This window comes from Mesocricetus auratus, unplaced genomic scaffold, assembly GCF_017639785.1.
Source record: "Mesocricetus auratus isolate SY011 unplaced genomic scaffold, BCM_Maur_2.0 Super-Scaffold_100676, whole genome shotgun sequence".
NCBI lineage: Eukaryota > Metazoa > Chordata > Mammalia > Rodentia > Cricetidae > Mesocricetus > Mesocricetus auratus.
In genome coordinates this window covers 149,686,417-149,712,969 of record NW_024429266.1, presented here as the reverse complement: position 1 = coordinate 149,712,969, position 26,553 = coordinate 149,686,417, and the positions used below count along the sequence as shown (strand labels likewise).

The 26,553-nt window shown below is 42.7% G+C and overlaps 1 protein-coding gene across 1 annotated transcript in view; it reads left to right on the top strand.

Annotated features, from left to right (window-relative positions):
• The window catches only part of Rab7a (RAB7A, member RAS oncogene family), a 53,173-nt gene that overhangs the window by 18,924 nt on the left and 7,696 nt on the right, over window positions 1-26,553 (top strand). The window contains exons 2-3 of the mRNA XM_040738923.1: window positions 14,841-14,901; window positions 18,127-18,253. Of these exons, the coding sequence (XP_040594857.1) occupies window positions 14,849-14,901; window positions 18,127-18,253 (180 nt within the window). The 5' untranslated portion in view covers window positions 14,841-14,848. The remainder of the gene's footprint in view (window positions 1-14,840; window positions 14,902-18,126; window positions 18,254-26,553) is intronic.

The following is a 26,553-nucleotide window of genomic DNA, read 5'->3' as shown; positions in this document are numbered from 1 at the left end:
TTTGAGATTAGCCATCTCAGCACAGCCGGAAGTTCTAAAAATTTAACAGTTCTTCATAGTTTTGACATCTTACTCCTAGGGAAAAAACCTTGATTGTATTCCTCCAAATCACAGATGTATCACTGACACCATTGCTGAAGAGGCAGAGGCAAGCAGATCTCTATGCCTTCAAGGCCAACCAGGTCTACATAGTGAGTTCCAGGGCAGCCTGGGTAATATAGAGAGCCCCCGATTCAAAAACCAAAAATAAATAAAATAAACTGAGCTCACAGAAAGGAGAATCTCTGTAGACTCTGAGGCTACCAGCCTCCAGTGCATACCTTGTGTGATAGGCTCTGATTCTTGAAGTTAGCATGACCTCTAAAGGGTCAGTACTTTTTAAAAAACCCTTAATGCTTCATTCTGAATGGCAGATTCTTCTGCACAAATGAGGCACATCTCTGTAGCAAGAAATGCTGGTCTATAAACTATCAAAAATATTTGGAATTTCCTTTAAGGCTGGATAGTATTCCATTGCAAATATAAACCACATCTGTATCCTTTAAACCTGTTGTGGTATATGTACTTAGTTTGAATTCCACGTCTTGGGTATTGCTGGAATGACAAGACATAAAAACAATATGTTTGACACATTCATGTTATTTTCATATGCACCTTGAGTATCTGGTGATGGGATTTATAGATCAGGGTCTAGTACTTTTTATTTTGAGGGGACATCACCCCCAGGTGATCCTCATCATGGCTCTTAAGATCCGTGTCAGCAGTGTACTGAGGGTTTCCTTTCTGTGCACATCATTGCCATCCCTTGCTTTGATCTTTTGACAATAGCCGTTTAATATGAAGATGTTTCATTGTAGCTTTTATTTGAAATGCTCTGAATATTAACAATAGTGAGCATTTCTCACCAGCCATTACTACCTGCTAGCTATTTTGTGTATCTTCTTTTCAAGAATGTCCACTAACAGTGTTAGTTGTATAAATGGAATTTAGTGGGATTTTTATTTTCACTTATGCAAGACAGGATTTCTCTGTGCAGCCCTGGCTGTCTTGGAGTTTTGTAGACCAAGCTGACCTTGAGCTCAGAGATCCACCTGCTTCTGCCTCTGCTTCTGCCTCTGCCTCCCAAGTGCTGAATCTGAAGGCATGAGCCACCACCACCCAGGTGACAAGCATATGCCAACCAGATTCCCTTTCCCACTCTAGCCCACATCTTTTCCAGCCTCTAGTGGACATTCTACTTTGGAAAAAAACGTTTAACCTCTCATATACATGGTATATTTGTCTGTGTCTAATTTATTGCACTTAGTGTACTTTCCTACAGTTTTTCTCACTTTGCAGCAAAGGACAGTTTTCTTTTGGGGGGGGGAGGTTCCAGACAGGGTTTCTCTGTCCTGGAACTCTCTGTAGACCAGGCTGGCCTTGAACTCACAGAGATCCACCTGCCTCTACCTCTGGAGTGCTGGGACTAAAGGTGTGAGCCACCAATGCCTGGCAGTTTTCATCCTTCTTTATGACTAAATGATACTCTGGTATATGTGTATTATTTTCTGGTATTATTTTCCTTCCTTTTCTTTTGTCTGGCTTAAAAAAAAACCACTGTGTATGCATGTGCACATACCATGCACACTGTTGGAGTCAAAGGACATATTTTGGAGTTAGTTATTCCTGCCTTTTATAGGTTTTAAGAACTGAACTCAGGCTTTCTGCAAGTGCTTTTACACACTGAGGCATCTCACAGGCTCCTCTTCTGGTGTGTGTGTGTTGTTGTTGTTTAACTTTTGAGGCAGTCTCATGCCAAACTCACAGTGTACCTGAGGATGCCTTTAAGCTCCTGATTTTCCATGAGCTTCAGACCTTAAGTGCCTACTTTTAGGTGCTGGGATTACAGGTATGCTCTACCATTTTTAATCCATTTATCTGTTGCATACCTGGCTGATTTCATGTCCTAACTACAGTACCATAGTGAACATGGGTATGCGGGTGTCCCTTTGGTGTGCTGATGTGGTTTGTATATTCTTTTGAGAAATGCTTGTTAGATTCTTTGCTCACCTTTACAAAAATATTATATCTAAGTATGTGTGTGTGTGTGTGTTCCTGAGCACACAAGTGAATGCAGGTGTTAACAGTGGCAAAAGATGCCAGATCCCCCTGGATGTTAATTATAGGAGGTTGTGAACTACCTGACATGAGTGCTGGGAATTGAACCTGGGTCCTCTGGAAGAGCGGTGCTCTTAACCAATGAGCCATTTTTCCAGTCTATCTTTGCTTGTGTTTGTTTGGGTTGTTCTCATCCTATGAGTTTTTGCTAATATGTTTTGCCTCTTAGTTCCTTATTGAGGTATATGATTCCCATATCTATATTTTCCCATTCTGTAGGTTGTTTCTATTAATAGTTTGACATCCTGAGTTTTGTATTTGATAATAAACTATTTGTGATCCATGTGATTGCCTTACAAAATGGCATAAGATCCCTTGGCCTTTTTCTTATCTGTCCAGACTGTGTAGAACTTCACTCAAACAGGGTGGAACTGCTTACACAGTTTGTAAAAGATGCATTGAAGCCGCATCTTCTGGTGTTGCCCAGGTGATTATCCCTCTGGTGCTGTGGGTGCATTTCCCTTTGCTACCATGTTATTCTTAATTGTTAGGATCCTTAACTGAAGCTTAGTCTCAGTGGATTCCAGAGACTTTTTTTTTTTTTTTTTTTTTTTTTTTTGGTTTTTACGAGACAGGGTTTCTCTGTATTGTTTTGGAGGCTGTCGGTCCAGCCCAGCCTCGAACTCACAGAGATCCTCCTGCCTCTGCCTCCCGAGTGCTGGGATTAAAGGCGTGCGCCACCACCGCCCAGCCCAGAGACTTTCAGAGAGGGTTTGGGCACCTATAGTCTGCTGAGACAATGGTCACAAATATTTTTCTTTTTTTTTTTTTAAGGTTTATTTATTTATTATGTATACAGAATTCTGCCTGCATGTATGTGTGGACACCAGAAGAGGGCACCAGATCTCATTATGAATAGTTGTGAGCCACCATCTGGTTGCTGGGAATTGAACTTAGGACCTCTGGGAGAGCAGCCTGTGCTCTTAATCACTGAGCCATCTCTCCAGCACCGTCACAAATATTTTGAAGGGCTGGAGAGATGGCTCAGCAGTTAAGAGCACTGGCTGCTCTACTAGAGGTCTCCTGTTCAATTCCCAGCACCCACATGGCAGCTCACAATTGTCTGTGACTCAAGTTCCAGGGACTTCAACATAAACATATGTTGTGGGATTCCCACCGGGGGCCCCGTAGCAGCCTTAGCCCCCAAAATAACACACAGAGACTTCGGCCAATGTCCACGGCTTCTCATTGGTCTTAACTATTAACCCATGACTACTAACATATATTTCTATAAGGACTTATCTTTCTGAGGGCGGTATCCTAGGCATCCTCTCTTCCCCAGGATTACATGGTGACCTCCTTCTCTTAACTACATTTCCCAGAATTCTCCTTGACTCCTAGTCCCACCTATCTTGCATCCCTATTAGCCAACAGTGCTTTATTCATCAACCAATATGACAACATACACAGAAGGACTTCCCCCATCAAACATACATTTAGACACTGATACACATAAATATAAAAAAACACTTTGAAATGTACAGTGTACTATTCTTATGAAGAATTTATATATTAGATATTATCCAGTGTTTGCCATTGAAAAACCAAGATTTATGCTGTGGCTTCAGGAACAGGAGAAATGGGTTAAATACCAGGTAATGAAACAAGTGATTATAGGTTGAGATTTGAGGTGACAGGCTATACATTAATCCTAGTAAAATGCCCTCAAATTTTTAGATCCACACTGAGCAATGAAATTTCTGGCATGGTGGAAGTGTCCATATCTGCATTTAATTCCTGGTGATTATTAAGCACTTAAAATGAACTAGTGCTGCTAAGGAGAGGCGTCTAATTTATTGAATTGATTTTATTATATACAGCCAACAGTGGCTAGTAATGACTGTATTGTAGATTCAGGTCTTAACCAGTGTTCCTCAAGCTTTTTCCATTATTTTTCTCTCCTATTTGGGTCTCTAGACATTTCCCTACAGTGTCTCCCCAGGTCAAGCACTCTACCACCTAGCAACATAACCCAGTGAAGATGTTAAGTCCATAAGTGTACTAATGTGTGTACTGTGCCTATTAGATCTAAGACCACCAAATACTGATGAAAACATTTTGGGAATGCATGATCAAGACTTAAGGAAGGTGATAGCATAATGAAGGCTAAATAAGTGTCATTGTGGTTGTTGCTGTGACTATTAAGGCTAATCATATTCATGACTTATATAGTTCAGAACTTGAAAGCTGAGGAAGGTTTGAGAGGAGCTGTAAAGTTTTCATTCATACTTTGTCTTCAGGTAACATTCTTATACCATTAACTTCTTTTTATTTGTTTGCTTTTTGAGGAAGAATCTCACGTAGTCCTGGCTGGCTTGAAACTCACTATGTGGACCAGACTGTCCTCAAACTCAGAGATCCACCTGCCTCTGCCTCCCTGTTGCTGGGCTTAAAGGGGTGGGCCACCATGTCTAGCAGTGAGACATACTATTCATAGATCTTGACATTAGGAACCTAGAATACCTTTCATGAAGAGTTGTAAGAACCAAGAGTGTTCTACTTGATTCTGGAGAGACTTGTCAGTCGAAGGATGTCTTGTGTTGAAGGATGCTCATGATACTAAGCTGCCTCACAAAAGCAGCAGCAAGGGAGTAATAGATGGTTTCGGCTCAACAGCAACTGCACAGGAGGTGGTGGGTTGGGGTGGGTCTTAAACTGGTAAAGACTTTAGATAAAACAACATGTGTGGAGGTAGGGGGTATGTGGGTGTGCAAGTACACACAGAGGCCAGAGGAGGACATTGGGTGTCCTGCTCTGTCACTCTGCCTTACTGTATGACACAAGGGTCTCTTACTCCTGGAGCTAGGCTGGTGTTCCTCACAGCACTGAGGTTATAGACATGTGCATTTGCCACTCCTAGATTTTTTTATGTGTGTGCTAGAATCTGAATTCAGGTTCTCATGCTTGCACAACAAGTTTTTTTTTTTCTTTCTCCGAGACAGGGTTTCTCTGTATTGTTTTGGAGGCTGTCCTGGAACTCGCTCTGTAGACCAGGCAGACAACAAGTGTTCTTACTCATTAAGCCCACTTTTCCAGTTGCAAGATAAAATGACTTCAAAGGATCCTTTATGGCTGAGTTTTAGGTATTGTGGTTTTGTTTTATAACTGGCCTTTTAACTTATGAAATTGCTTAGATTTCCTGATCCAGTGAGGAGCTGTGTAGTAACTCCTGAATTTGGCCATTTTGGTTTCTAGTTTGACCTTGCAGAAGTCACAGAGCTCAGCACTTTGCTTACCATGTGATAGGAAACTTAGTTGGCCCCTTTTGATCCATGGCAGGACTAGACTTGCATCTGAACTGGACTAGGTGTTTACTACTCCTAGATCATGATCATTGACCATTTACCCAGAATTTATAATTGGGGCTTGGGATTGGGCATCTGAAGTCTATAGGTAGAAGTTTCTGTCCTGCAAACTGAATCCCAAATAACCACACAAAGGCTTATATTAATTATAAATGCTCAGTCTTGTTACTAGCTAACTCTTATGATTAAATTAACCCATATTTCTTATCTGTGCTTTGCCGTATGGGTTGATCCCTTTTCTCGGCACCGCACGCCCATCTTGCTCTGTTTGTGTCTGTTGGTGACTCTGATTCTGCCCTCCTTCATCCCAGAATCCTGAGTTTGATTGCCGCACTTACCCTTTCTGTTTGGCTCCCGGCCAATCAGCATTTTATTTACTAAACTGATTCAAGTGACAAATCTCTACAGTGTACAAGAGGATTATTCCACAGCAGAAGTCAAATCAGTTGTGTCTAGAGGATGAAAATCAGAGGATAGGATCTTTTAGCCTGGGGTGAGTAGGACTATGTGAGCAGTAATAAACTTAAGGAGTCAGGAACATATAGCAAGAATTCAGATTGGTCTGTGGGAGTGAATCATCACTTGGAGACAAGGGCCAATGATTTCAGTACTGCTTTCTTTTTCTCCTCTTGGTGTTAGCTAGTTAAGTTCATAAAGCTCTCTCTACCATTTTTTGTTGAACAAGAACCCTGCACAGAACATGAGTTTCCATGTTAAAAGCATGTTGAAACATTAGGAAGTATACAATGCATAACACATGTTAGGATGAAGATGTTAGTCAGTGACACATGCAGTGAATGCATGGGTAATGGAGCAAAAACCGCAAAGCTGGCATGGGAGACCACAGCAGTGGGATTGAGAGAATGGGATAATACTTGTTGATTAGCTAAATGCTTTTATCCAAGTTACTAAGGCTCTCATGTGATGATATATTCTTTTCTTTTGGTTTTTTGAGACAAGCTTTCTCTGTATTGTTTTGGAGGCTGTCCTGGAAGCCGTGTTGTTTGTTTGTTTGTTTGGGTTTTTCGAGACAGGGTTTCTCCGTATTGTTTTGGAGGCTGTCTTGGAACTCGTAGACCAGGCTGGCCTCGATCTCACAGAGATCTGCCTGCCTCTGTCTCCCGAGTGCTGGGATTAAAGGCGTGAGCCACCAATGCCCGGCTTCCAGATATATTTCGTATGTCAAGTGACATAGTATCAATATTCTCTGCATTATTGTAATTAGGATTTTTGTTTTTCACATGAAAGAAGAGACATGTTTGAGTTCATGCAGTGGAATGTGTTAAAGTGGGTGGGATTTAAACCCGGGTTTTCTCCCACTGCTGCTGTTTCTTCTCAAGGCTGGAATTGAAATAGCCTGGTCTTGATACTGCCTATCTCTGGTCCGTCCATCCATCCGTCCGTCCGTCCGTCCGTCCATCCATGCATGCTGTTATTTGTATGTGTCTACACATAGGGCAGGGCCATGTCCAAACATGTGCTTGCCATGGTATGCATGTAGAAGTCAGAAGGGAACTATGTGGAATAGATTCTTTTTCTATTTGTCAGGCTTATGCAGTAAATATTTATCTGTTAAGTGTAGCAGTCCACAAATAAAGCCTAATAATAAATAGGCTTTTTTCTAACTAGTTCTTATAACTTAATTAGCCTGTTTCTATTAATCTCCGTTCTATCATGTGGCTCGTTACCTTTCATATGTCTGGACTTGTTCTGTGTCCTGTAGGTGCATCCTCTTCTTCCTCTCCTCAGAAATTCCATCTATCTTCCCTGCCTAACTATTAGCCATTTAGCTCCTTTTTAAACCAATCAGAAATGCCCTAGGCAGAGACATCTTTACAGTGTACACAATTCCATAACAGTTGAACGTCCTCATAGGTCTTAGCACTGGCTCTTTCACCAGTGATCAATCTAAACATGTAGCCATCTCCTGAGAGTTTGGGAGTCTCTGCTTTTTGTCTGTAGTATGGGATGTGATCTCAAGTTCTTTAAGAACCTTCTCTGAACAGGGCAGTGAAGGAAGGCTGTAAAGTCAGGTGTGGTGGAGGGTGCCTCCCAGCACTTGGCAGGTGGGAGCAAAAGATGAATTCAAAACCTCTCTAGCTTCAGTTCCATATGGAGTTTAAGGTCTGCTTGGGATACAAAAATATCCCCAACCAAAAGTAAAAAATACAAAAAAAAAAAAAAAGTAGAACTATAATATAGAACCTAGCCTGGTATTGGGCACTTTGATCCCCATGGAAATTGAATGTTTGAGTGCTAGAGGATGATTCTTTTAGAAAGATGTCATTGAAGAGTAGGGACTCAAACTATGCTGTCTGAAGTCTCTAGCTGTGATCATTCAATCGTACTGTTCTCTGTAGGCCTTAAGTTCTAAGCAACAATTTGTCACTTATGCAATAGCTGAGAGGATCTGTACTGTGTGGGTCACAGCAGTTCTCCCTGGTGGTGTGGGCTGATTCCTCAAGGCTTGGGAAGCTTCTTCCTGTCTTCCTGCTCCCTTACAAGCAGTGTACCACTGGTCACCGCTGATAGCACCATGCAAGTTCCTTAGGCCAACACAAAGGGACAGTAGTGTTTAAGGGCACTAAGACTGGCTTGTGGAAATGAATAGCAAAAACCTTCTACAACTTAGCTCTAATAAATGCATGCCAGTTTCCCTCTGTTGTACATCATGGCAGTAAGAGAGAGAACCATGGATAGAATTTATTGAAATTAGAAGGGGAGAGGAGGGGAGTTGCCAATAGTTTTTAGGTCTCATGTAATCTTCCTGGATTTTTGCTTTCTTCTTCATTCAGCCCTTTAATGCTCCTGGGCCACTGAGCAAAAAGAAGTAGTATTTCCAACAGGTGGAGCAACTGCTTAGTGTGTGTGAGGTCCTGTTAGCATATTTTGAACAGTAGCATATCAAAAAATAAAATTGGTTCTTCTCTTAAGGGAGGGCACATGGAATACTTATTCATATTATCTTGCTGTTTCACACATTTTATCTTCTTGTCCAGATTTATCACCCAGCCTTTTTTCATGACTAATAGGCTTAAAATCTTTATTTGAATAAGAGTAAACAGCATCATAGTCCCTGATAGAGCTGGAAGCACCTAAAAATGGGTGTCTAAAGAAAGAAGGTCTGGGCAGGACTGCACACTATCCACAGTATTTACCAGGCTTTGGAAAGTTAGCATGAAAGAATGAATTATTTTGTGCCCTCTCCCTCCCCCCATCTCCTGGCAGGACATGTGGTCACACATCCAACATGATAAAAGGTGGAGTGGCATGGTGTCTAGAGCATCACTACTCAGGAGAGCAGACCTGCTCCAGGGGCTAGGGAGGTGTGCATGGTTACTGCACAGTAGGTCCTGGAGGTTGGGAGTGAGACTTAGTTGAGAAGAGGGTTACTTGTAAGGTTTAACAGTCTCTGAACATGGTTACTTTCCTATGTATGCCATGGTTAGCTGCCGGCTTTGAACCTACATCCTTGAGCCGTTCTCCACCTCCCACCTGTCTCCTTTACCCTCCTGACAGTCAGCTCTCAGGAGCTGACCCGTCAGTCAGTCTTACTTGTCTTCATTCCAGACCTCTACACCTTCCCCTGCTTCTTTTTTCTTTATCTATTCTTTTTCCTTCACATTTTCTGTCCTACTTTCTGGGAAATGTATTGATGCTTTAGATGGATTAATAACAAGTAAAATGTCTTGAAGCCCCCACCCAAACTATGATATATGTATGGAGAGGTCAGAGGGCAACCTGGGGTGTTGATCATAGTCCCTGTTTGTGTAGGTCAGGGTAGCCTGTCCAAGATTGTCCAGAGACTACCCCATCTCATCATGGGGTAGTGGGGTCATAGATATACACCAGCTACCACATTTAGCTTCTTCATGTGGCTTCTGAGGATTTGTACTCAGGTCCCCACAGCTGTTACAACTCTTAGCCACTGAGCCTCTGGAACTCATTTCTGACAGTGCCTAGGAAGGAATGCTTCTTTTCAAGGATTGTTGGCATGTGTGTGTGTGTCGTCCCCCCCCCCCCTTTGCCATGCTCTGCTTGTACTGCCTGGTGTTACTTGACTTCCCACATAGCAAGCCTCTAAAAGGTAACTCTTTCCATCAGTTTTCTTGTATATTGCACTATATTTTGTATATTGTATATTGCACTATGTTCGTGGTGATATTTTGTTTATGATACAACAAATAAAGCTTGCCTGAAGGTCAGAGTGCAAAGCTAGCCACATTAGCTAACCATAGAAGTCAGGCAGTGGTGGCACACATCTTTAATCCCAGCAGCCACACTAGTTAGCCATAGATGCCAGGCAGTGGTGGTACACACCTTTAATCCCAGCACTCAGGAGACAGGCAGACTGAATTCAAGACCACTTTGGGCTACTAGAGACTGAATCCGTCTAAAAGAGAAACAGAGCTCACATAAAGATGATCCCAGCACTTGGAGTGACACTCCTTTATTCCCAGCACTAAGAGGAGATGGAGACAGGAGTGATATGGCTGGGCGAGAGAGGAGGATAAGGCAGGAGGAGACAGTAGAAAGATGCAGTCTAGGCAGAATGCAGTCTCAGATGCAATCTTAGGACAGGATTACCCTTTCTGTCTGAGCCTCGGTAGAGATGAGAACTCTTTAGTGACTGGCTGCTTTGCTTGTCTGATCTTCAGCTTTAACCCCAATATCTGTCACTGGGTTTTTTATTTCTTCTGCTATAGGCGTTTCCAACTTAGCATAAGGTGTTAAAATCTTGAACACAAACATTCCCTCTGATCACATTATCCCCTCCCACCCACCCATCCATCTATCCATCTATCATGCATCTCATAATACAGCCTAGACACCCTTGACTGTACCATGTACCAAGGCTAGCTTCAGACTCACGATCATCCTGTTTACCTTGTTTGTTTCTAACTACCAAGTTGTCTTGCTAGTGGAGCCCTACGTTTCTTGTGATCTTCTTGTCAATAAGGGTACTGTCCATATCTCTTGTTCCTGGATGCCATTTCCTCCTAGCCTCACTACATTCTAGTGTCATCATTTCTTATGTTGATAGCTGCAGTCTTCCCCAGTATTGGGCCTTCATGGGGTAGGCTTCTCTAGACTGTGGTTTCAGGACTTCCTCATGGCCTGTAAGGCCCCATATGATGTGGTTAATAGGTTGGCTTTTGTTTCTTTCTCTGAGACCTATGAACATGCTGTTCTCTCTGCCTGAAAGACTCATTGCTCTTTTTCTACTTTAGACCAGGTCCTGGCTGGGTGTATGGGAATCTGTTCCCAGTTCTCAAAGTTATCATGACTGCCTTCAGCGTAACTTGATTTTAGGATTCTACATGTGAACATACAGTTAGCATACAGAGTAACAGGTTTCATTATGACATTTCCTACACTGTTTTGTTTCGTGTCTCCTTCCCACTCGCAAGTATTTTATGTCTGTGTTTGGTATGATTTCTGCTTGTAGTCTACTGCCACCTTTATTTGTTTAGCTAATTTAGTAAGATTATTATGGCACCCATTGATGATGGTCCTGGGTCTGAAGAGTTCTGTCAGTAGAATAATTTAGAGATCATGTATTAGAGCTTCCACATGGTACACATATACACATGTAGACAAAACACTCATACACAGAAAAAAATAAAAATAAATGTTAGAGTAGCGCTTCCAAAATCCACAGGAGAGAGATAGAACTAAAAATGTAAGACATGGGGCTGGAGAGATGGCCCAAGTTTGATTCCCAGCACACACATGATAGCTCACAAGAGTCTGTAACATCAGCTCCACGGGATCCAACAGCTGCTTCTGACTTCTGCAGGTCTCTTGTATACATTTGGTACACAGACATTCATGTGAGCAGAATGCTTGTATACATGAATAAATCCAAGGGAAAAGCAAGACATTTGAGTGACTCTTCATTGTTCTCATCTTAGATGTTTTGTCTGTCAGATTTCTTTTGCAGGTTCCTTTTGAATTTTTCAGAGATGGTAGTTTTAAGTAAACTATAGACTAGCAACTACTTACCAAGAGGATTGGCATAAATTCCTAGAACATATCAATTAGGCATGACCATTATGCTGTATGTATGTGTATATATATATATATGTATATATATATTCCAGTCTTAATACATTTCAGCATCTCAAAAACAAGTGAAAACCACACACACACACACACACACACACACACACACACACACACACACACACACAAACGTGTGGGTGGAGGCAACAGCTTCATTAAGAGGAAGGACTGTGATTGGTAACTGTTCCCATTAAGAGTGGCAACACAAAGCCGGGCGCACGCCTTTAATCCCAGCACTTGGGAGGCAGAGGCAGGCGGATCTCTGTGAGTTCGAGGCCAGCCTGTCTACAAGAGCTAGTTCCAGGACAGCCTCCAAAGCCACAGAAAAACCCTGTCTCAAAAAAAAAAAAAAAAAAAAGAGTGGCAACATGGCTGTCTTTTTTGAGTTTTGTGCTGTTCCAACTTCCCTCTCAAGATAGCAGAGTGCCTCAGATCACACATAGAACCTCAACTGCCCAGGTAGTGCAGAAAGAGTAAAGGCCACTTTGTAGACACCTCAGAACTGTCACTGAAGACACAATCTGACCTCTGCCCTGGGAGTCTGGAGCCTGGATTTGGAGTCAGTAGCTAAATTGCCAAGGGCATTGCTGCACGGAGAGAGGTACACAAGTCAGTGTGACCTGTTACTGAATCCTGTCTTCCAAGCTCTCCTCAAAAATGACCTCAGTATTTTATAGCAGTGACCCGACCAGAGCCACCCCCTCATCCCCTTCCTTCTTCCTTACCCGACTGGTGATACTGATACTCTTCTTGCCCTCTCAGAACCAGCTATCACTCACTCTCTCATTTTTCTGGGCACTCCAGAAAGTGTAGCTGAGCCACTACTTCCTGCCTTCTCTCTCCACTGTGCTAGAGGACATCAGCATTGGTACTGTCTGACCTGCGAGTTGCTAGCATTTCCAGTCGTTTGTTTTTTAACCAGTAAGAAGTTTTTGCTACCGTTTGCAGTTCTGTTCAATTTCAGTCCGTTAGCTTTCTGTTGTTTAAGGTAATGATACTGTATTTCTGGGCTCTCTTCCTCTTACAACTTTTATTTCATATATTGTCTGGAGTGTATGTTTGAAGCTGAGAGGCATTTGTATGACTTAAGGTACGTGTGAAGGTCATAGGACAGCTTGGGGGACAGGGTCAGTTCACCCCACCATGTGGGGCTCAGGCATTGAGCTCAGTTGTCACACTTGACAGCAAAGACTTTTACCCACTGAGGTGGCTTGCCAGCCTAGTCTGCCATTCCGTTCCCTTTCTTTTCTGTGTACAGTTTTCCTGTGTGAAGGTTTATTCTACAGAACTACTTGAAAAAATAAATTCCAGAAAATAAACAGATATTCATGTGGTCTCATCTACCTTGAAGGAGGTGGTGTTTGGTCTGGAAGGGTGATTGCTAAGTCCAAACAATCACCCACCTATCCAGGACTTCTGTGACTTTGGGTCATAGGATAGTCAGGACCCTTTCTCAAGACATGTTTCTGGCTTCCTTAACTCCATAGCCAGGTCTTTTAGGAGCCATAGAAACAATTGCAAAATCGAATGAAGTGTGTGTTGTTCCAGCTTCAGGGTGGACTTCTTTCACTCCAGGTCTTTCAAGGCTATGTCCACAAGTGTAGATCTGCAGCCCTCCCTCAGGTAGGCATGCTTCTGAGGGAGAATTCTACATTTGGCTGCGGCAGTGACCATTACTGATGGTGAAGACTTTTCAGTAGCAGTGGGCATGTCTTCTCCAGATTGAGTGGCTTCTTGGTCTCCTTACTCCTTCTGTGTAACCTCCCACTGCCACTGTCCTCCTTCCTTGCCCCACCCCACCCCAAAGCATGATTTTTTTTTTTAAAACATCATCCCTAGAGTTGCACTGCCAAGTACTGTTCATCTGCTAATCCCATGTTTGTTAATTCTTTACTTGGCAATGGTACACAGTGAGTAAAACTGTTAGAAAAGGGAGAATATAGATAGCATACATACAGATGAGTATAAGTGCTTAAAGCAGCAAACAGTAGTTGGGGGAGAGAGCCTGGTGTGTAGCAGGCTTTCTAGGACCGCCAGCACCCAAATCATGACAAAGAGACTTATTAATTATGAATGCTTGGCCTGAGCTTAGTCTTGTTTCTAGCTAGCTTTAAACTTAAATTAATCCATTTCTATTAATTTATGTGCTGCCTCAAGACTCGGTTATTTCATCTAGACACTGTCCATCCTGCTTTCCTGGCTCCCTTTCCTCTCTGCTTGCCAGCCCTGCCTATCCCTCCTTTCCCCAGCTATTAGCCATTCAGCTTTTTAATTAGACTAATCAGGTGCCTTAAGCACACAAGGTAAAACAATAACACATCTTTATATAGACAAACAAATGCAACACATCTTTACATAGTCAAACAAATGTTCTATTCCAAAACAGTGATGTGTCTTTGTTAGGTTACAATTGCTGTGATGAAATACCATGACTAAAAGTACCTTGGGGACAATGGGGTTTATTTGGCCTACATATCCCAAGTCACAGTTCATTGAGGGAAGCCAAGGCAGGAACTCAAACCAGATGGGAACTTGGAGGCAGGCGTTGATGCAGAAGCCATAGAAGATAGCTGTTTACTGGACTGCTCCTCCTGGCTTGCTCATTCTGCTTTCTTGTGGAATCCAAGACCACCAGCCCAGGGTTGGCACCACCTACAAAGGTCTGGGCTCTTCCACATCAACCACTAATTAAGAAAATGACCTACAGACCAGCCTACAGCCTGATCTTATGGAGACATTTTCTCAATTGATGTTCCCTCCTCTCTAGCTTGTGTCAAGTTGACATAAAACTAATGAGCACCAGTGCTGCTTAAATAAAGTGGTTCCTAGCCAGGTGTGTGGCTCAGGCTTTTAATCTCAGCACCAGGGAGGCAGAGGCAGAAAAAACTTTTGAGGACAGCCTGGTCTGCCAGAGAGAGTTTCAGGACACCGAGAGAGAGGTACATAGAAACCCTGTCTTGTAAAAACAAAATGAAAAATAAGTAAAGTGGCTCCTTTGCTGAGAAAGTAGTGCTTAAGCAGTGAGGCAAATCTTCACCTGCGTTTGTAGCATTAGTCCCAACTGCTGATTTTAGGAATGGATCCAGCATTAGAGAGAGAGGGCAATGTCTTCATCCTTGCAGCTCCTGCCCTGCTGTGTAGGCTAGCTCAAGGGTTCATGGTTCTGCTGAGGATACTGCTCTCTATCAGGACCCAGGGGCAATCTGAGTGAGGCTGGAGCTCTCTTCCTGGCTGGGTAGAGTGGCAGTCCAGGAGCAATGTCCTCTTTGGTGTTTTCTCAGCTCACCTGTGCTTTTCTCCTCCTTCCTGCAGCTTAAAGGATGACCTCTAGGAAGAAAGTGTTGCTGAAGGTCATCATCCTGGGAGATTCTGGGTAAGTGTTTCTCACGGATGTGAGCTCACAGATGAGCTTGAAGCTTCACTTCACTGATGCCATGACTGACAGCTCTACACTCTGCTCTGGGCCTTACTCTAGTCTTAATGTTGGGATAATAGAAGAGATTTAAATGTTCCTTTGCTGTGTATTTTTGTTCTTTGATTTTTAGCATGGGCATGTGAGCTTATGTTTGCCTTGAACATTAGGCAGGCACTCTGCCACAGCTGTATCACTGTTTCCTTTAACATGTTTGGGTTTGGGTTTTGTTTGGGGGGTGGGAGTGGGGAGTCTGAATGCAATAAATGATATTCATTTTTATGAATTTCCTTCTGTATCATCTGGCCGGTGCTGATCTTATGATCTCTTGTTATTAGTACCTTGTCTATGCAGATGTGGGTCTGCCCACATGTGCAATGCCTTCCTCCTGTGTCTGACCAAGGCTTGTCTGTGGAAAAGCCAGGACCAAAAGACTGGATTTTGTTTCTAAGTTGCCCACTTACCAAGTAATGAATTCTTCAATGTCTATTAAGGTTGTCTAGTAGGCTTTTTCTTTTCCTTTTTTGGAGGGGAGGGAGGGGAGTTGAAACAGGGTCTTATCCTGTAGTCTTGGTTGTCCTGGAACTCATTGTGTAAACCAGGCAGGCCTCAAACTCACAGAGACCTGTCTGCCTGTGCCTCCCAGTTTTCTGTTACAGTTTTCGGGCTTGGTTTCTTATGTGACTCATGACAGCCTTACTTCACTGAGGGTCTGTGTATAAAAATAGTAAGTTGCACAGTGGCACATGCCTGTCACACGAGCTACTTGGAAGGCTGAGATGGGATGGTCACTTAAGCCTGAAAGGTTAAAGCCAGTCTGGACAGCATAGACCCTGTTTAAGAAGACATTAAGAACATGTAAAAGGAAGGTGCTCCCCTCTATTCCAAAGCTCATTTGGCCTATTTGAGTTGCTTAAGGAACCCTTGCTTCTGCAATTGTATACCAGTGGAATGGAGTGCAGGCATAGTGTCTGTCAGAAATGATACGGTCCTTAGATTGTGCTGCCCTGACTTAGCTGAACTTAGTCTCAGGACTTCCATCCATTACAGACCTCACTTCCCCCTGTGAGTTCTATTATGCTGCAGTACAGGGCATGGAACCCACGGCCTCACACATGAAGTCAGTGGTCAGCCATTGAGCTACACCCAGCCAAGTACTGTTGCCTTGGACTGTGTGTATGTCTAGGTCCTCTGAATATGATTGTTACTTTGTGGAAAACTATGGACAAAGGTTAGAGCTAAAGTTTGCATTACCTTAAGCAAACACTTGGTGGGTAAGTTTTCTTGGTGAAAAAAATTCCTTGGGAGTAGGCTGGAGAGGTGGCTCAGAGCACTGACTGTTTTTCCAGAGTTCCTGAGTTCAATTCCCAGCAACCACATTGTGGCTCACAACCACCTACAATTCAATGTAGTGCCCTCTTCTGGCAGAATACTGTATATGTAATAAATAAATAAACCTTTAAAAAATTCCTTGGGAGGAACATTCTTTGCCTTCTTTTAATATTACATTTTATTTATTATTATGTGTACATGTGTGTATAGAGGTCAGGAGATAATGTGTTGTTTTTCCTTTCACCATTGGAGTCCTGGGGATTGAATTCAGGTCATCAGGCTTGCCAGCAGGTACCTTACCTGCCAAGCCATCTCATAAGTTCTTTTGTTGTGCTTTGCTTAGGCTTTATTTTTGAAACCAAAAAGAAAAGAAAAAAGTGTCTCAGCTTGCTCTTGTACTCACTGTGTAGACCAATCTGGCCTCAAGCTTCCAGTCCTGTTCCCTCAGCCTTTCAAGCACTGGATCCCAGGCATGAGGTGCTCCACCTGGCTTGGAGGAACATTCTTTTCTGGCTGTGTACTGATGCTTTCTGCTCTGTGTCAGCTGAAGTCAGTGGCTTCTTCCTGGTATTGCTTAGTCAAACTGAGTAACACACTAAACGTCTGAGATCACAGTGATGGTTTTGCAATGGCAGAGTCATCTTATTAAAGAAATTTCTTCTTCTTCTTCTTCTTTTTTTTTTTTTTTTTTTGGTTTTTCGAGACAGGGTTTCTCTGTGGCTTTGGAGGCTGTCCTGGAACTCGCTTTGTAGACCAGGCTGGCCTCGAACTCACAGAGATCCGCCTGCCTCTGCCTCCTGAGTGCTGGGATTAAAGGCGTGCGCCACCAACGCCCGGCAAAGAAATTTCTTTTGGGAGTATATATTTGCCTGCCTTCCGGAAGGGAAAAAAAATTAATATATCAGCTCTGCCATCTGAGCTACCTGTACTGAAATTTATAAACTGTGTTCCATATATGATGGACATCTGTACTATGGTTTCTTGTTTTGTGTTTTTGTTTTGTAATGCTGTGTTGGAAACAAAGGGACACTGTCACTGAGCTAATCCTTCCTCTCCCTGTATTTGTTTTTACCACATTTATTTATTTTGTATGTGTATGGGGTATTCATTTTGTGTCTGTATATGTGTGTGAGTTGCACATGCCTTGGTGCATGTGTGGAGGTCAGAGTATAATTTGCAAGAACCACCCCCACTCCCCACCGCCACCCCTTATGAACCCTGGGTTTGGCTGTGTCTTTACCTGATGTTTTAGTTACGTTTCTACTGTTGTGATGAGACACAATGACAAAGGCAACTTACAGAAGCAAGAGTTTATTGGGGTGCTTACAGTTCACAGGGGGAGTCCATGACTCATGGTGGGGAGCATGGCAGCATGCCAGCCTGTACTGGAGCAGTAGCTAGGAGCTTAGTATTGAACTCACAGCCGCTAGGCAGAGTGTAGAGGTATCTTTCGAAACCTTAAAGCCTATCCACAGTGACACATCCTCCAACAAGAGACCAAGTACTCAAATATATGAGCCTTTGGGGACCTTTCTCATTCAAACCTCCACACCTGCTGAGCCATCCTGCCAGCCCCTCCCCCTGCACCATCCCAAGAAAATACAAACCTTTTAGTATGTGATGGTAGGGTGATTTGTCAGTGCTCCCCTTGGCTGAGAGAGAGGCACCTGTTTGAAATTGTGACAGGTAGGTTGCTTTGATAAAATGTTTTGTTTTAAAGGGCCTTGTGTGTGTCAGGTAAGCACTGTACCAACTCAGCTATCTCAAGCCCAGACAGGTTGCTTTTTAAATTGAAAGCACAAGTTAGTTTCAGTCCCTAATTTGACTTAGACTTGTGATTTTCTCCAATTCCAGTGTTGGAAAGACATCACTCATGAACCAGTATGTGAATAAGAAGTTTAGTAACCAATACAAAGCCACAATAGGAGCAGACTTTCTGACCAAGGAGGTGATGGTTGATGACAGACTTGTCACCATGCAGGTAAGCTGTTGCAGAGCTGCTACCCTGAAAGTGTATTACTTGTGTGTGTGTGTGTGTGTGTGTGTGTGTGTGTGTGTGTGTGTGTGTGTGTGTGTGTGTGTGTGTGCGGGGGGGGAGGGGGGCAACTCTGTGGACTGGTTCGTTCTATCTTTGTGTGTGTTCTGGGACTGACCAAAAACATTTTATCTGCTGAGCCCTCTTGCAGGCCCAGCTTATTGAATCTAAATTATTTTTCACATCTACCTGTTGTAGGCAGACTTTTGTTTCCCACCTACCAGTTCCCAAATAACTAACTGTGGAGACTCAATATTTATTATAATTGCTTGACCGATAGCTCAGGTTTATTACTAGCTCTTATACCTTAAATTAACCCATTTATATTAGCTTACATTCTTCCACGTGGCGTTACCTCTTTCATCTTGTACCTCCTGTTCTTCTTCGTGTCTCCATGGCGACTCCTCTGACTCTGCCCTCCTTCCCAGTCTAGTTTTCTCTCCTACTTTATCCTGTCCAGCTATTGGCCAGTCAGCTTCTTTACTAAAATAAAACCAATCAGCATAATTTACAGTGTACAGAAATTATTATTCCACAGCAACCTGTTCTCTTCCCTATTTCTGAAACCTACCATTATATTCATAAAATTGTTAGATAAAATAAAAGGCAACCAGTTTAAACTTGAGTGGAGCATGGTAGGGATGGAATCCAGGGCCTCCTGTATGCCAAGTGCACATATTCTTACCACTAAGCTAGATCCCAACCCTAACTTTGATTTTTTTTTTTTTTTTTTTTTTTTTGGTTTTTCGAGACAGGGTTTCTCTGTGGCTTTGGAGGCTGTCCTGGAACTCGCTCTGTAGACCAGGCTGGCCTCGAACTCACAGAGATCGCCTGCCTCTGCCTCCCGAGTGCTGGGACCTAACTTTGAATTTTATATCATGACAACTAGGAATTTTTATAAAATTTAATTTATCTAGGTTTATTTGTTGTCTGGTTTTTGCTGCTTTTCCCCCCCTAAATTTAGCAACCGATGGATCCCTACTGTTTTCCAAAATGCCTTCATTTTTCTTTCTTTTCTTTTTTAAGATTGGTGGTTGTAGGATCTATCTATGTATCTATGACTTTTCTGGAATTCACGTTGTACTCTAGGCTGGCTGTGAACTCAAAATGATGCACTTGTCTCTGCTGGAATTAAAGTCTTGAGCCACCATACAGCTTATCTCTTAGTGTCTTTGTCCAGTGCTTCAGATCAGAAACCTTTGTGTGTTTCCTAACTTCTTATAGCAGATATTAAGGTGGCTTTTGTTTGTTTATTGCCTATTCTATTTCTAGCCTTTGGGGCTGGAGAGATGGCTCAGTTCAGTTGCCAGCACCATTGTAGTTCTAAGGATCTGATACCCTCTTCTGCTCTCCAGGTACCAGTTGCCAGCACCACTGTTCATAACTGTAGTTCTTTTTTTTTTTTTTCCCGTTTTTGTTTTTCAAGACAGGGTTTCTCTGTATTGTTTTGGAGCCTGTCCTAGAACTCGCTCAGTAGACCAGGCTGGTCTCGAACTCACAGAGATCCACCTGCCTCTGCCTCCCAAGTGCTGGGATTATAGGCGTGCGCCACTGCTGCCCGGCGTATAAGTGTAGTTCTAAGGGATCTGATACCCTCTTCTGCTCTCCAGGCACCAGGCATGCAACTTGGTGCACAAGTGCAGGCAAACACATAAATAAATCCTTTTGTTTGTTTTTTAAAGGTTTACTTATTATGTATACACTGTTCTGCTTGGATGTATGCCTGCACATCAGAAGAGAGCACCAGATCTCATTATAGATGGTTGTGAGTCACCATGTGGTTGCTGGGAACTGAACTCGGGACCTCTGGAAGAGTAGCCAGTGCTCTTAACCTTTGAGCCATCTCTCCAACTCAACCTTTTTTAAAAGGTTGAGTTCTGTTAAGTCAGTCTAGTGTTTCCATGTGTCTGCTTAGCTTAATGCCCCAAGTGTATTAGTGGTTCCATTGAAAAACACTTTCAAAAATCTTCATGTTATGGCCGTACACTTTTTGTTGTTGAGGATTTATGTAGTATATACATGTTCTTGTGCACAAACATGTCTAGAAAAAGAATCCCAATATTTTTGTCTTGTCTTCTGGTCCATAATGACCACTCAGGTAGTTGGTATAGCAGCATCAAACTAAAGAGACAAGAGAAGATTAATCTTTGAGTTTCACATCAGAGCTGAGGGCTGGCACCCATATTTTAATTTTTCGATGTGTGTGAATGCAGGTATGTGTGTACCACAGCATGAGTGTGCAGGTTAGAAAACAACTTCAGGTGTTGATCTTTGTCTTCTGCCCCTCCCTCTTTATTTATTTGACAGGATAGGATCTCATTTTATAGCTTTGACTATAGAATAGGCTGGCCTTGAACTCAGAAATATTCACCTGTGTTTGTTTTCAACTGCAGGATTAAAGGTGTGCACCATTATATCCAGCTTTTACCTTGTTTTGAGTCAGGGTCTTTTTTTCTCATTTTCCTACTGCATATGCCCTGTTGTAGTACTAGCATTATATATAATAGATGCTCCCAATGTGTATGTCTGGCTTTTATGTGGGCAATAATGACCAGATTTTAGGCTCTCATATTTATAACCCCATTTTCTTTAAAAATTTTATTTTTATATTTTTAATGTGCATTGATGTTTTGCCTACATATATGTCTGTTTGAGGGTGTTGAATCCTCTAGAATTGGAATTACAGATAGGGTTAAACTGCCATGCAGATGCTGGGTCTTCTGGAAGAGCAGCCAGTGCTTTTAACTGCTGAGCCATCTCTCCAGCCCCTCTTTCTTTTCTTTGTTGAATAAAGTATTTCATTTAGCCTTTTATGGGCTTTGGGGAACAACAGGGTCTCATAAGTTCAGGCTGGCCTGAATCTCTGTAGCAGATGATGATGACCTTGAATGTCTGGTCTTGCCTCTGTTTCCTGAGTGCTAGGACTATGGGCTGCTGCCACCACACCTAGCACAAAGGTAGGGAGAGCGGAGGTCATGGAAGTCAGCCTTCCTCCGGCCACCCACATATACACATCTGGAGATTTTCAAAGTATCTGAGTGAAAGTTAAACCAACTTTGAGAAAAGGAAATTTCCAGATTATAGGAACAAAGAAGAAAGTGAAACTGTGATCAGCTCAGGGGCTCCTGCCATGAGATGGGTGTAGCTGATTAATTATGAAAGCTTGGCCTTAGATTACGCTTGTTCCCAACTAAAATTCTGCCACATGGCTCATTACTGCTTTATACTGTGTGTCCAACTTCCTCCAAGTCTCCTGGGGAATCCCACTCAACGCAGATTTCTCCCAGAGTTCCTATCTCTCTCTGCTAGTCATGCCTGTCCTCTCCTGCCTAGTTGTTGGCCATTCAGCTCTTTATTAAGCCAATCAGAAGATGCCTTATGTGGGGGAGGTTAAACAGAGACATCTTCACGGTGTACAAAAGAATTATCCCTCAGCAGATGGGATGATTTTTAAATTTCGGCTGTAAAATGCTCATGTGGGGAGCTAAAGCTGAGAAACAGACAGTCCACACCACCTGTAAAAGCAGGACAGGGAGACAGGCCCACGGTGTCCCCGTGCTTGGGGGACTCATAGGCTTGAGGCATTCCTCCATTGTCTGCCTGTCCATGTGTGGTGGTTGCTTTTGGTGTGTGCTTGGGGAGTGGGGAACTTGAAATTACATGGGATTTCTGTTAAGCGCTACACAAGTGCTCTGCTGTTGGGTTTTGTCCACAGACCTTTTTAAACTGGTGTCTTTGAGACAGGTATCATTTAACTGCTGCCTAGGCACTGACCTTGAACTTGCAGATCTCTTGTCTCAGCCTCTACAGGAGCTGGAATTAAAGATTTGCCTTCCCAGATCCAGCTTCATATGTGTAGAATCTAAGTTTATACTCTTCAAAGAACAGGACTTTATCTTGAATTTAAAAAAAACTTCTATCATTCTTGACAGAAACCAAGATTAGTTTGTGGGGCACTTAAAATTGGAGTGAGAAAGCATGGTGGTGCACACCTTTAACCCCAGCATTCAGGAGGCAGAGGCAGGCGGAGCTCTGAGATCAAGGACAGCCTGGTCTACAAGAGCTAGTTCCAGAAGAGCTCGGCTGTTAACTAGAGAAACACTGTCTCAAAAACAGACAAACAAAAAAATTGGAGTGAGAAGATATGCTCCTGACCATATGAGGAAATCATATGTCACAAAATCTCTTCATAATGACTGTCTTTTTTTTATAAAAAAAAATGGGAATAGAAACCAGAATGGAAAAAAACTGCTATAAAAATGAGGATATGGGAAATTTAGAACTATTAAAAGCGAAAAAACAACATCCAAATAGATGAAAGACACTGTTAAACTGTAGAAGCACAGTAAGCTGCAGGGGTTGGGCAAGGTTTAAAAAAAAAACCTGACACTGGGTAGACATGGTGGCTTGTGCCTTTCCTCCCAGCACTCTGGAGGCAGAGGCGGGAGGATCTCTCTGAGGTCACCCTGGTCTACAGAGTGAAAGACACCCAGAGCTACTTAGTGAGACCCTGTCTTAGAAAAACAAACAAAAGGAACCAGAGACTGCAGGAAACCAAATGGCCGCCCAAGATTTCTCAGAAAATGGGTGATTTGCAGAAGGAGGGGGGGCTGTGTGAGGGCACATCCGCCTGCTGTTTGTGTTTTTTTTTTTTTTTTTTTTTTGATTTTACGAGACAGGGTTTCTCTGTATTGTTTCGGAGGCTGTTGGTCCAGCCCGGCCTCAAACTCACAGAGATCCCTGCCTGCCTCTGCCTCCCGAGTGCTGGGATTAAAGGCGTGCGCCACCACTGCCCAGCTGCTGTTTGTATTTTGTTTAGGTCTTTACACAGGCCCAGCAAGCACTCTCCCATTGAGCTATGTGTATTTCTGCACAGATTCTCCTTTAATCAGTTTCTGGAGAAAAAAGATTAAAGATGAAGTTTGCCAGGAATTTCCCAGAACTGACATTGCACCAATTCAGAGATCCAGAAATACCAACTTCTCAGGACAGATACATAAAAAAATGTACATAAATGACATAAGATACCTACTCTCAAAAGACCAAAGAGGAGCCAAGAAAAGTGTGGCCATGGCAGCCAAGGAAGGATCATGAGGTTGCCAACTAATCCATAGCTCCAGGCATAGTCATGTAGGTTTTCAGATTTATTTCATACTGAAAACATGAGTTCTTTCTCCTCTGGCCTCCATCAGGTTCTCCCCCCTTCCCCGCAGACAGAAATAAGGACAAAACAAACCTAAAAGCATAGAGCTAGAGTAATTCATGCTTTGACACATGAGACACTGGGTTCTCTCTCCAGCATTGTGGAGCCAAGAAAGCATAGATAGCTAGCTTGCCTTGGTGTCTACTCAGAATGGGTCTAAGATATTTCCTTACCCAGATACAACTTTTATATTGTGTCCAAGGCTTCAGGCACTTGCATTGTTGGTTGTTTTTACTCTTTGCTCTTTTGGGGGCCGGCCACCCAGCCACCCAGCTCCTAAAATAAATCACACACATAAAGCCTCTGGGCTTTTTCCTTTTCTTCTGTATTCTTGCTTTCACTCTGTGGTTGGCATCTTCTCTGTTCTCTCCTTCTCTCATTCCTTGATCTTCCTCTAATCTTCTCTTATTCTCTTCCCCTGCCAGCCTGACTTATTTCTCCCTCCTGCCTTGCTATTGGCCATTCAGCTCTTAATTAGACCAATCAGGTGTTTTGGATAAGCAAAGTTACACAGTTTCACAGTTAAACAAATGCAGCATAAAAGAATTCAACATCGTTAAACAAATGTTCCAAAGCATAATCAAATGTAACACATCTTGAAATAATATTCCACAACATTGCACAACATGCATATAATTCTGGATTAATTCCCTGGAACAGCATAAAAATGAGTGTGGTGGTGCTTGCCTGTAATCCCAGCACTTGGAAGCTGCAGGCAGGAGGATCAGAAATCTAAGGCCATCTTCACCTACAGAGTATATTCAAGGCCATTGTGGGCTGGTGAGATGGTGAAATGTTTAAGAGCATTGGCTCTTTTCCAGAGGACCCAGGTTTGAATCCCCAAATGCTCTGTGGTATTCACAATCACATGTAACTCTAGTCCCGGGGAGTCAGATACTCTCTTCTGGCTTCTTTGGACACCAAGCATGCATGAGGTATATAGACATACACGCAGGCAAAATACTCATAGAATAAAAAAATAATGAAATTTTTAATTAGGAATAATTTTTATATTAAAATTGATTTTTGAGTTGTCATGTCAACATTGAATGTAAGGATACTGTAGTATAAATAATAAAAACCCAGAGAAGCAAAGCGGCCAATCCACCAGAGCGCTCTCACCTCTACCAGTGCTCAGACCAAAGGGGCGATCCACCAAACCTCAGATTGCATCTCCAGACAGCACTGCTCTTCACCAAATCTCAGACTGCTCCTGAGACTGCACTGAGCTCCTTATATTCTCTCTAGTGCTGGGATTAAAGGCCTGAGCTCTGTTTCTCTTTTAGACTGATACACTCTCATGTAGTCCAGGGTGGCCTTGAACTCACAGAGATCCATCTGCCTCTATCTCTCGAGTCCTGGAATTAAAGATGTATGCCACCACCACCCAGCTTCTATGGCTGAGGCAAGCTTTGCATTCTGATCTCCAGGCAGGCTTTATTAGATCATAAACCGTATATCACCACAGGATACCCTCCCATATAACTTTAAATAATCTCCAAATTACAAGACCTAATCCCATGTAAGGAGTTTAAGACTATGTCTGGGAATAATGATGAAGAGGGAAACCATAAATGCCCACTAAAGTTGTGGCCAGCTGTTAGTTGGATCCTCAGGTGTGGCTCACTTTGGGTCCTACTATAAGGAAACCAGGATTGGAATTATGCATTGTAATGTCCAGTAGAAGAGTATTGGTAGCTGTGTTTTACCATTTACCTTTCTGATACTGTTGAGGAAGCTACAAGTTAGGTGTGCATGAGCATTCAGAGTCTTGGTAAGCTGAACAGTGGTATTGGCACAGACACACAGAAGGCCCATGAGACACAGGCATAGGACCTGGCTGGGAACTCTGAGGGACAGCGTTCCCACTTGGGCTGGAGCAGAACTTTCAATAGAGTAGCTAGAGGCTTCAGGATCTGAGTGAGGTAAGAAAAGCATAAAATAAAAATGTTCTATCCCAGCACTTGGGAGGCAGAGGCAGGTGGATCTCTGTGAGTTCAAGGCCAGCCTGGTCTACCAAGCGAGTTCCAGGACAGGCTCCAAGACAATACAGAGGAACCCTGTCTCGAAAAACAAAGTTCTGATGGAAAGTAGAGGCTGTTTTTGACCTTTGACATTTAAAGTGCAGCCAGAACAAGTCATAAAAGGTCAAGATTGAGTTCGACCACATTAAATCAAATACCTAAATAATGTGATTCCCAAATAACCAAAGTAATTACTGAACAGGAGCACATGCTGCCAGGCAGCCTGTGTTAAGTGGGCAGAGTACAACTATCTGGCAGTCACAGAGAAACCTTAGTGGCCAGGAAGCCTGATTGCAGGGAATTGGAATAATGTTGAGATGGAGCAGGCAGGCAGGCAGGCAGGCAGGCGTGGTGCTCTTCTCAGTGTGGGCAGGAGGAGAGAAGTATCAAGAGTATTCATTGCAGCCCTGCATATGAGTGTGGATGGTCAGGGAATAGAGTGCAGTGTAATCAGGTAGGGGGTACTATTAGCTGTTAAGTTTGGATATGAGAAGAGGACAGTACTATTGCTGTAAGACGTTTCTTCAGGAACCACTTTACTCCTGGGGAGTGAGGAGAAAGTGTCACGGGGTAATGTTTCATGTGCATGCATGTCTCTGCATCACATTTCTGCCTGCCACAAGAAGGCATCATATATCCTGGAATTGGAATTACAGATAGTTACAAGTTGACATGTAGGAGCTGGCAATCAAACCCTAGTATCCATGAAGTGCTTTTAACTGCTGAGCCATCTCCAACCATAGGTTTACTCTTAAAAAAATAAATTGTAAAATAAGTAGTGGCTTTATTAATACTTATCAGATGGTAGAATGTGTACTTAGCATTCATGGGTCCATGTGTTCCATCTCCAAATTTCTTCTGATATAAAAAATTATATCAAAGCATTGGATAGGTAAAATATATGGGTATAATTTGGGAAATAAAAGAGAAAACATTTCATTTGGGAAAGGACCATTTGACATAGGGTTGTATTCTTTTGTTCTTTATTAATTGACAAATATGAAATTTGTAAGATTGAA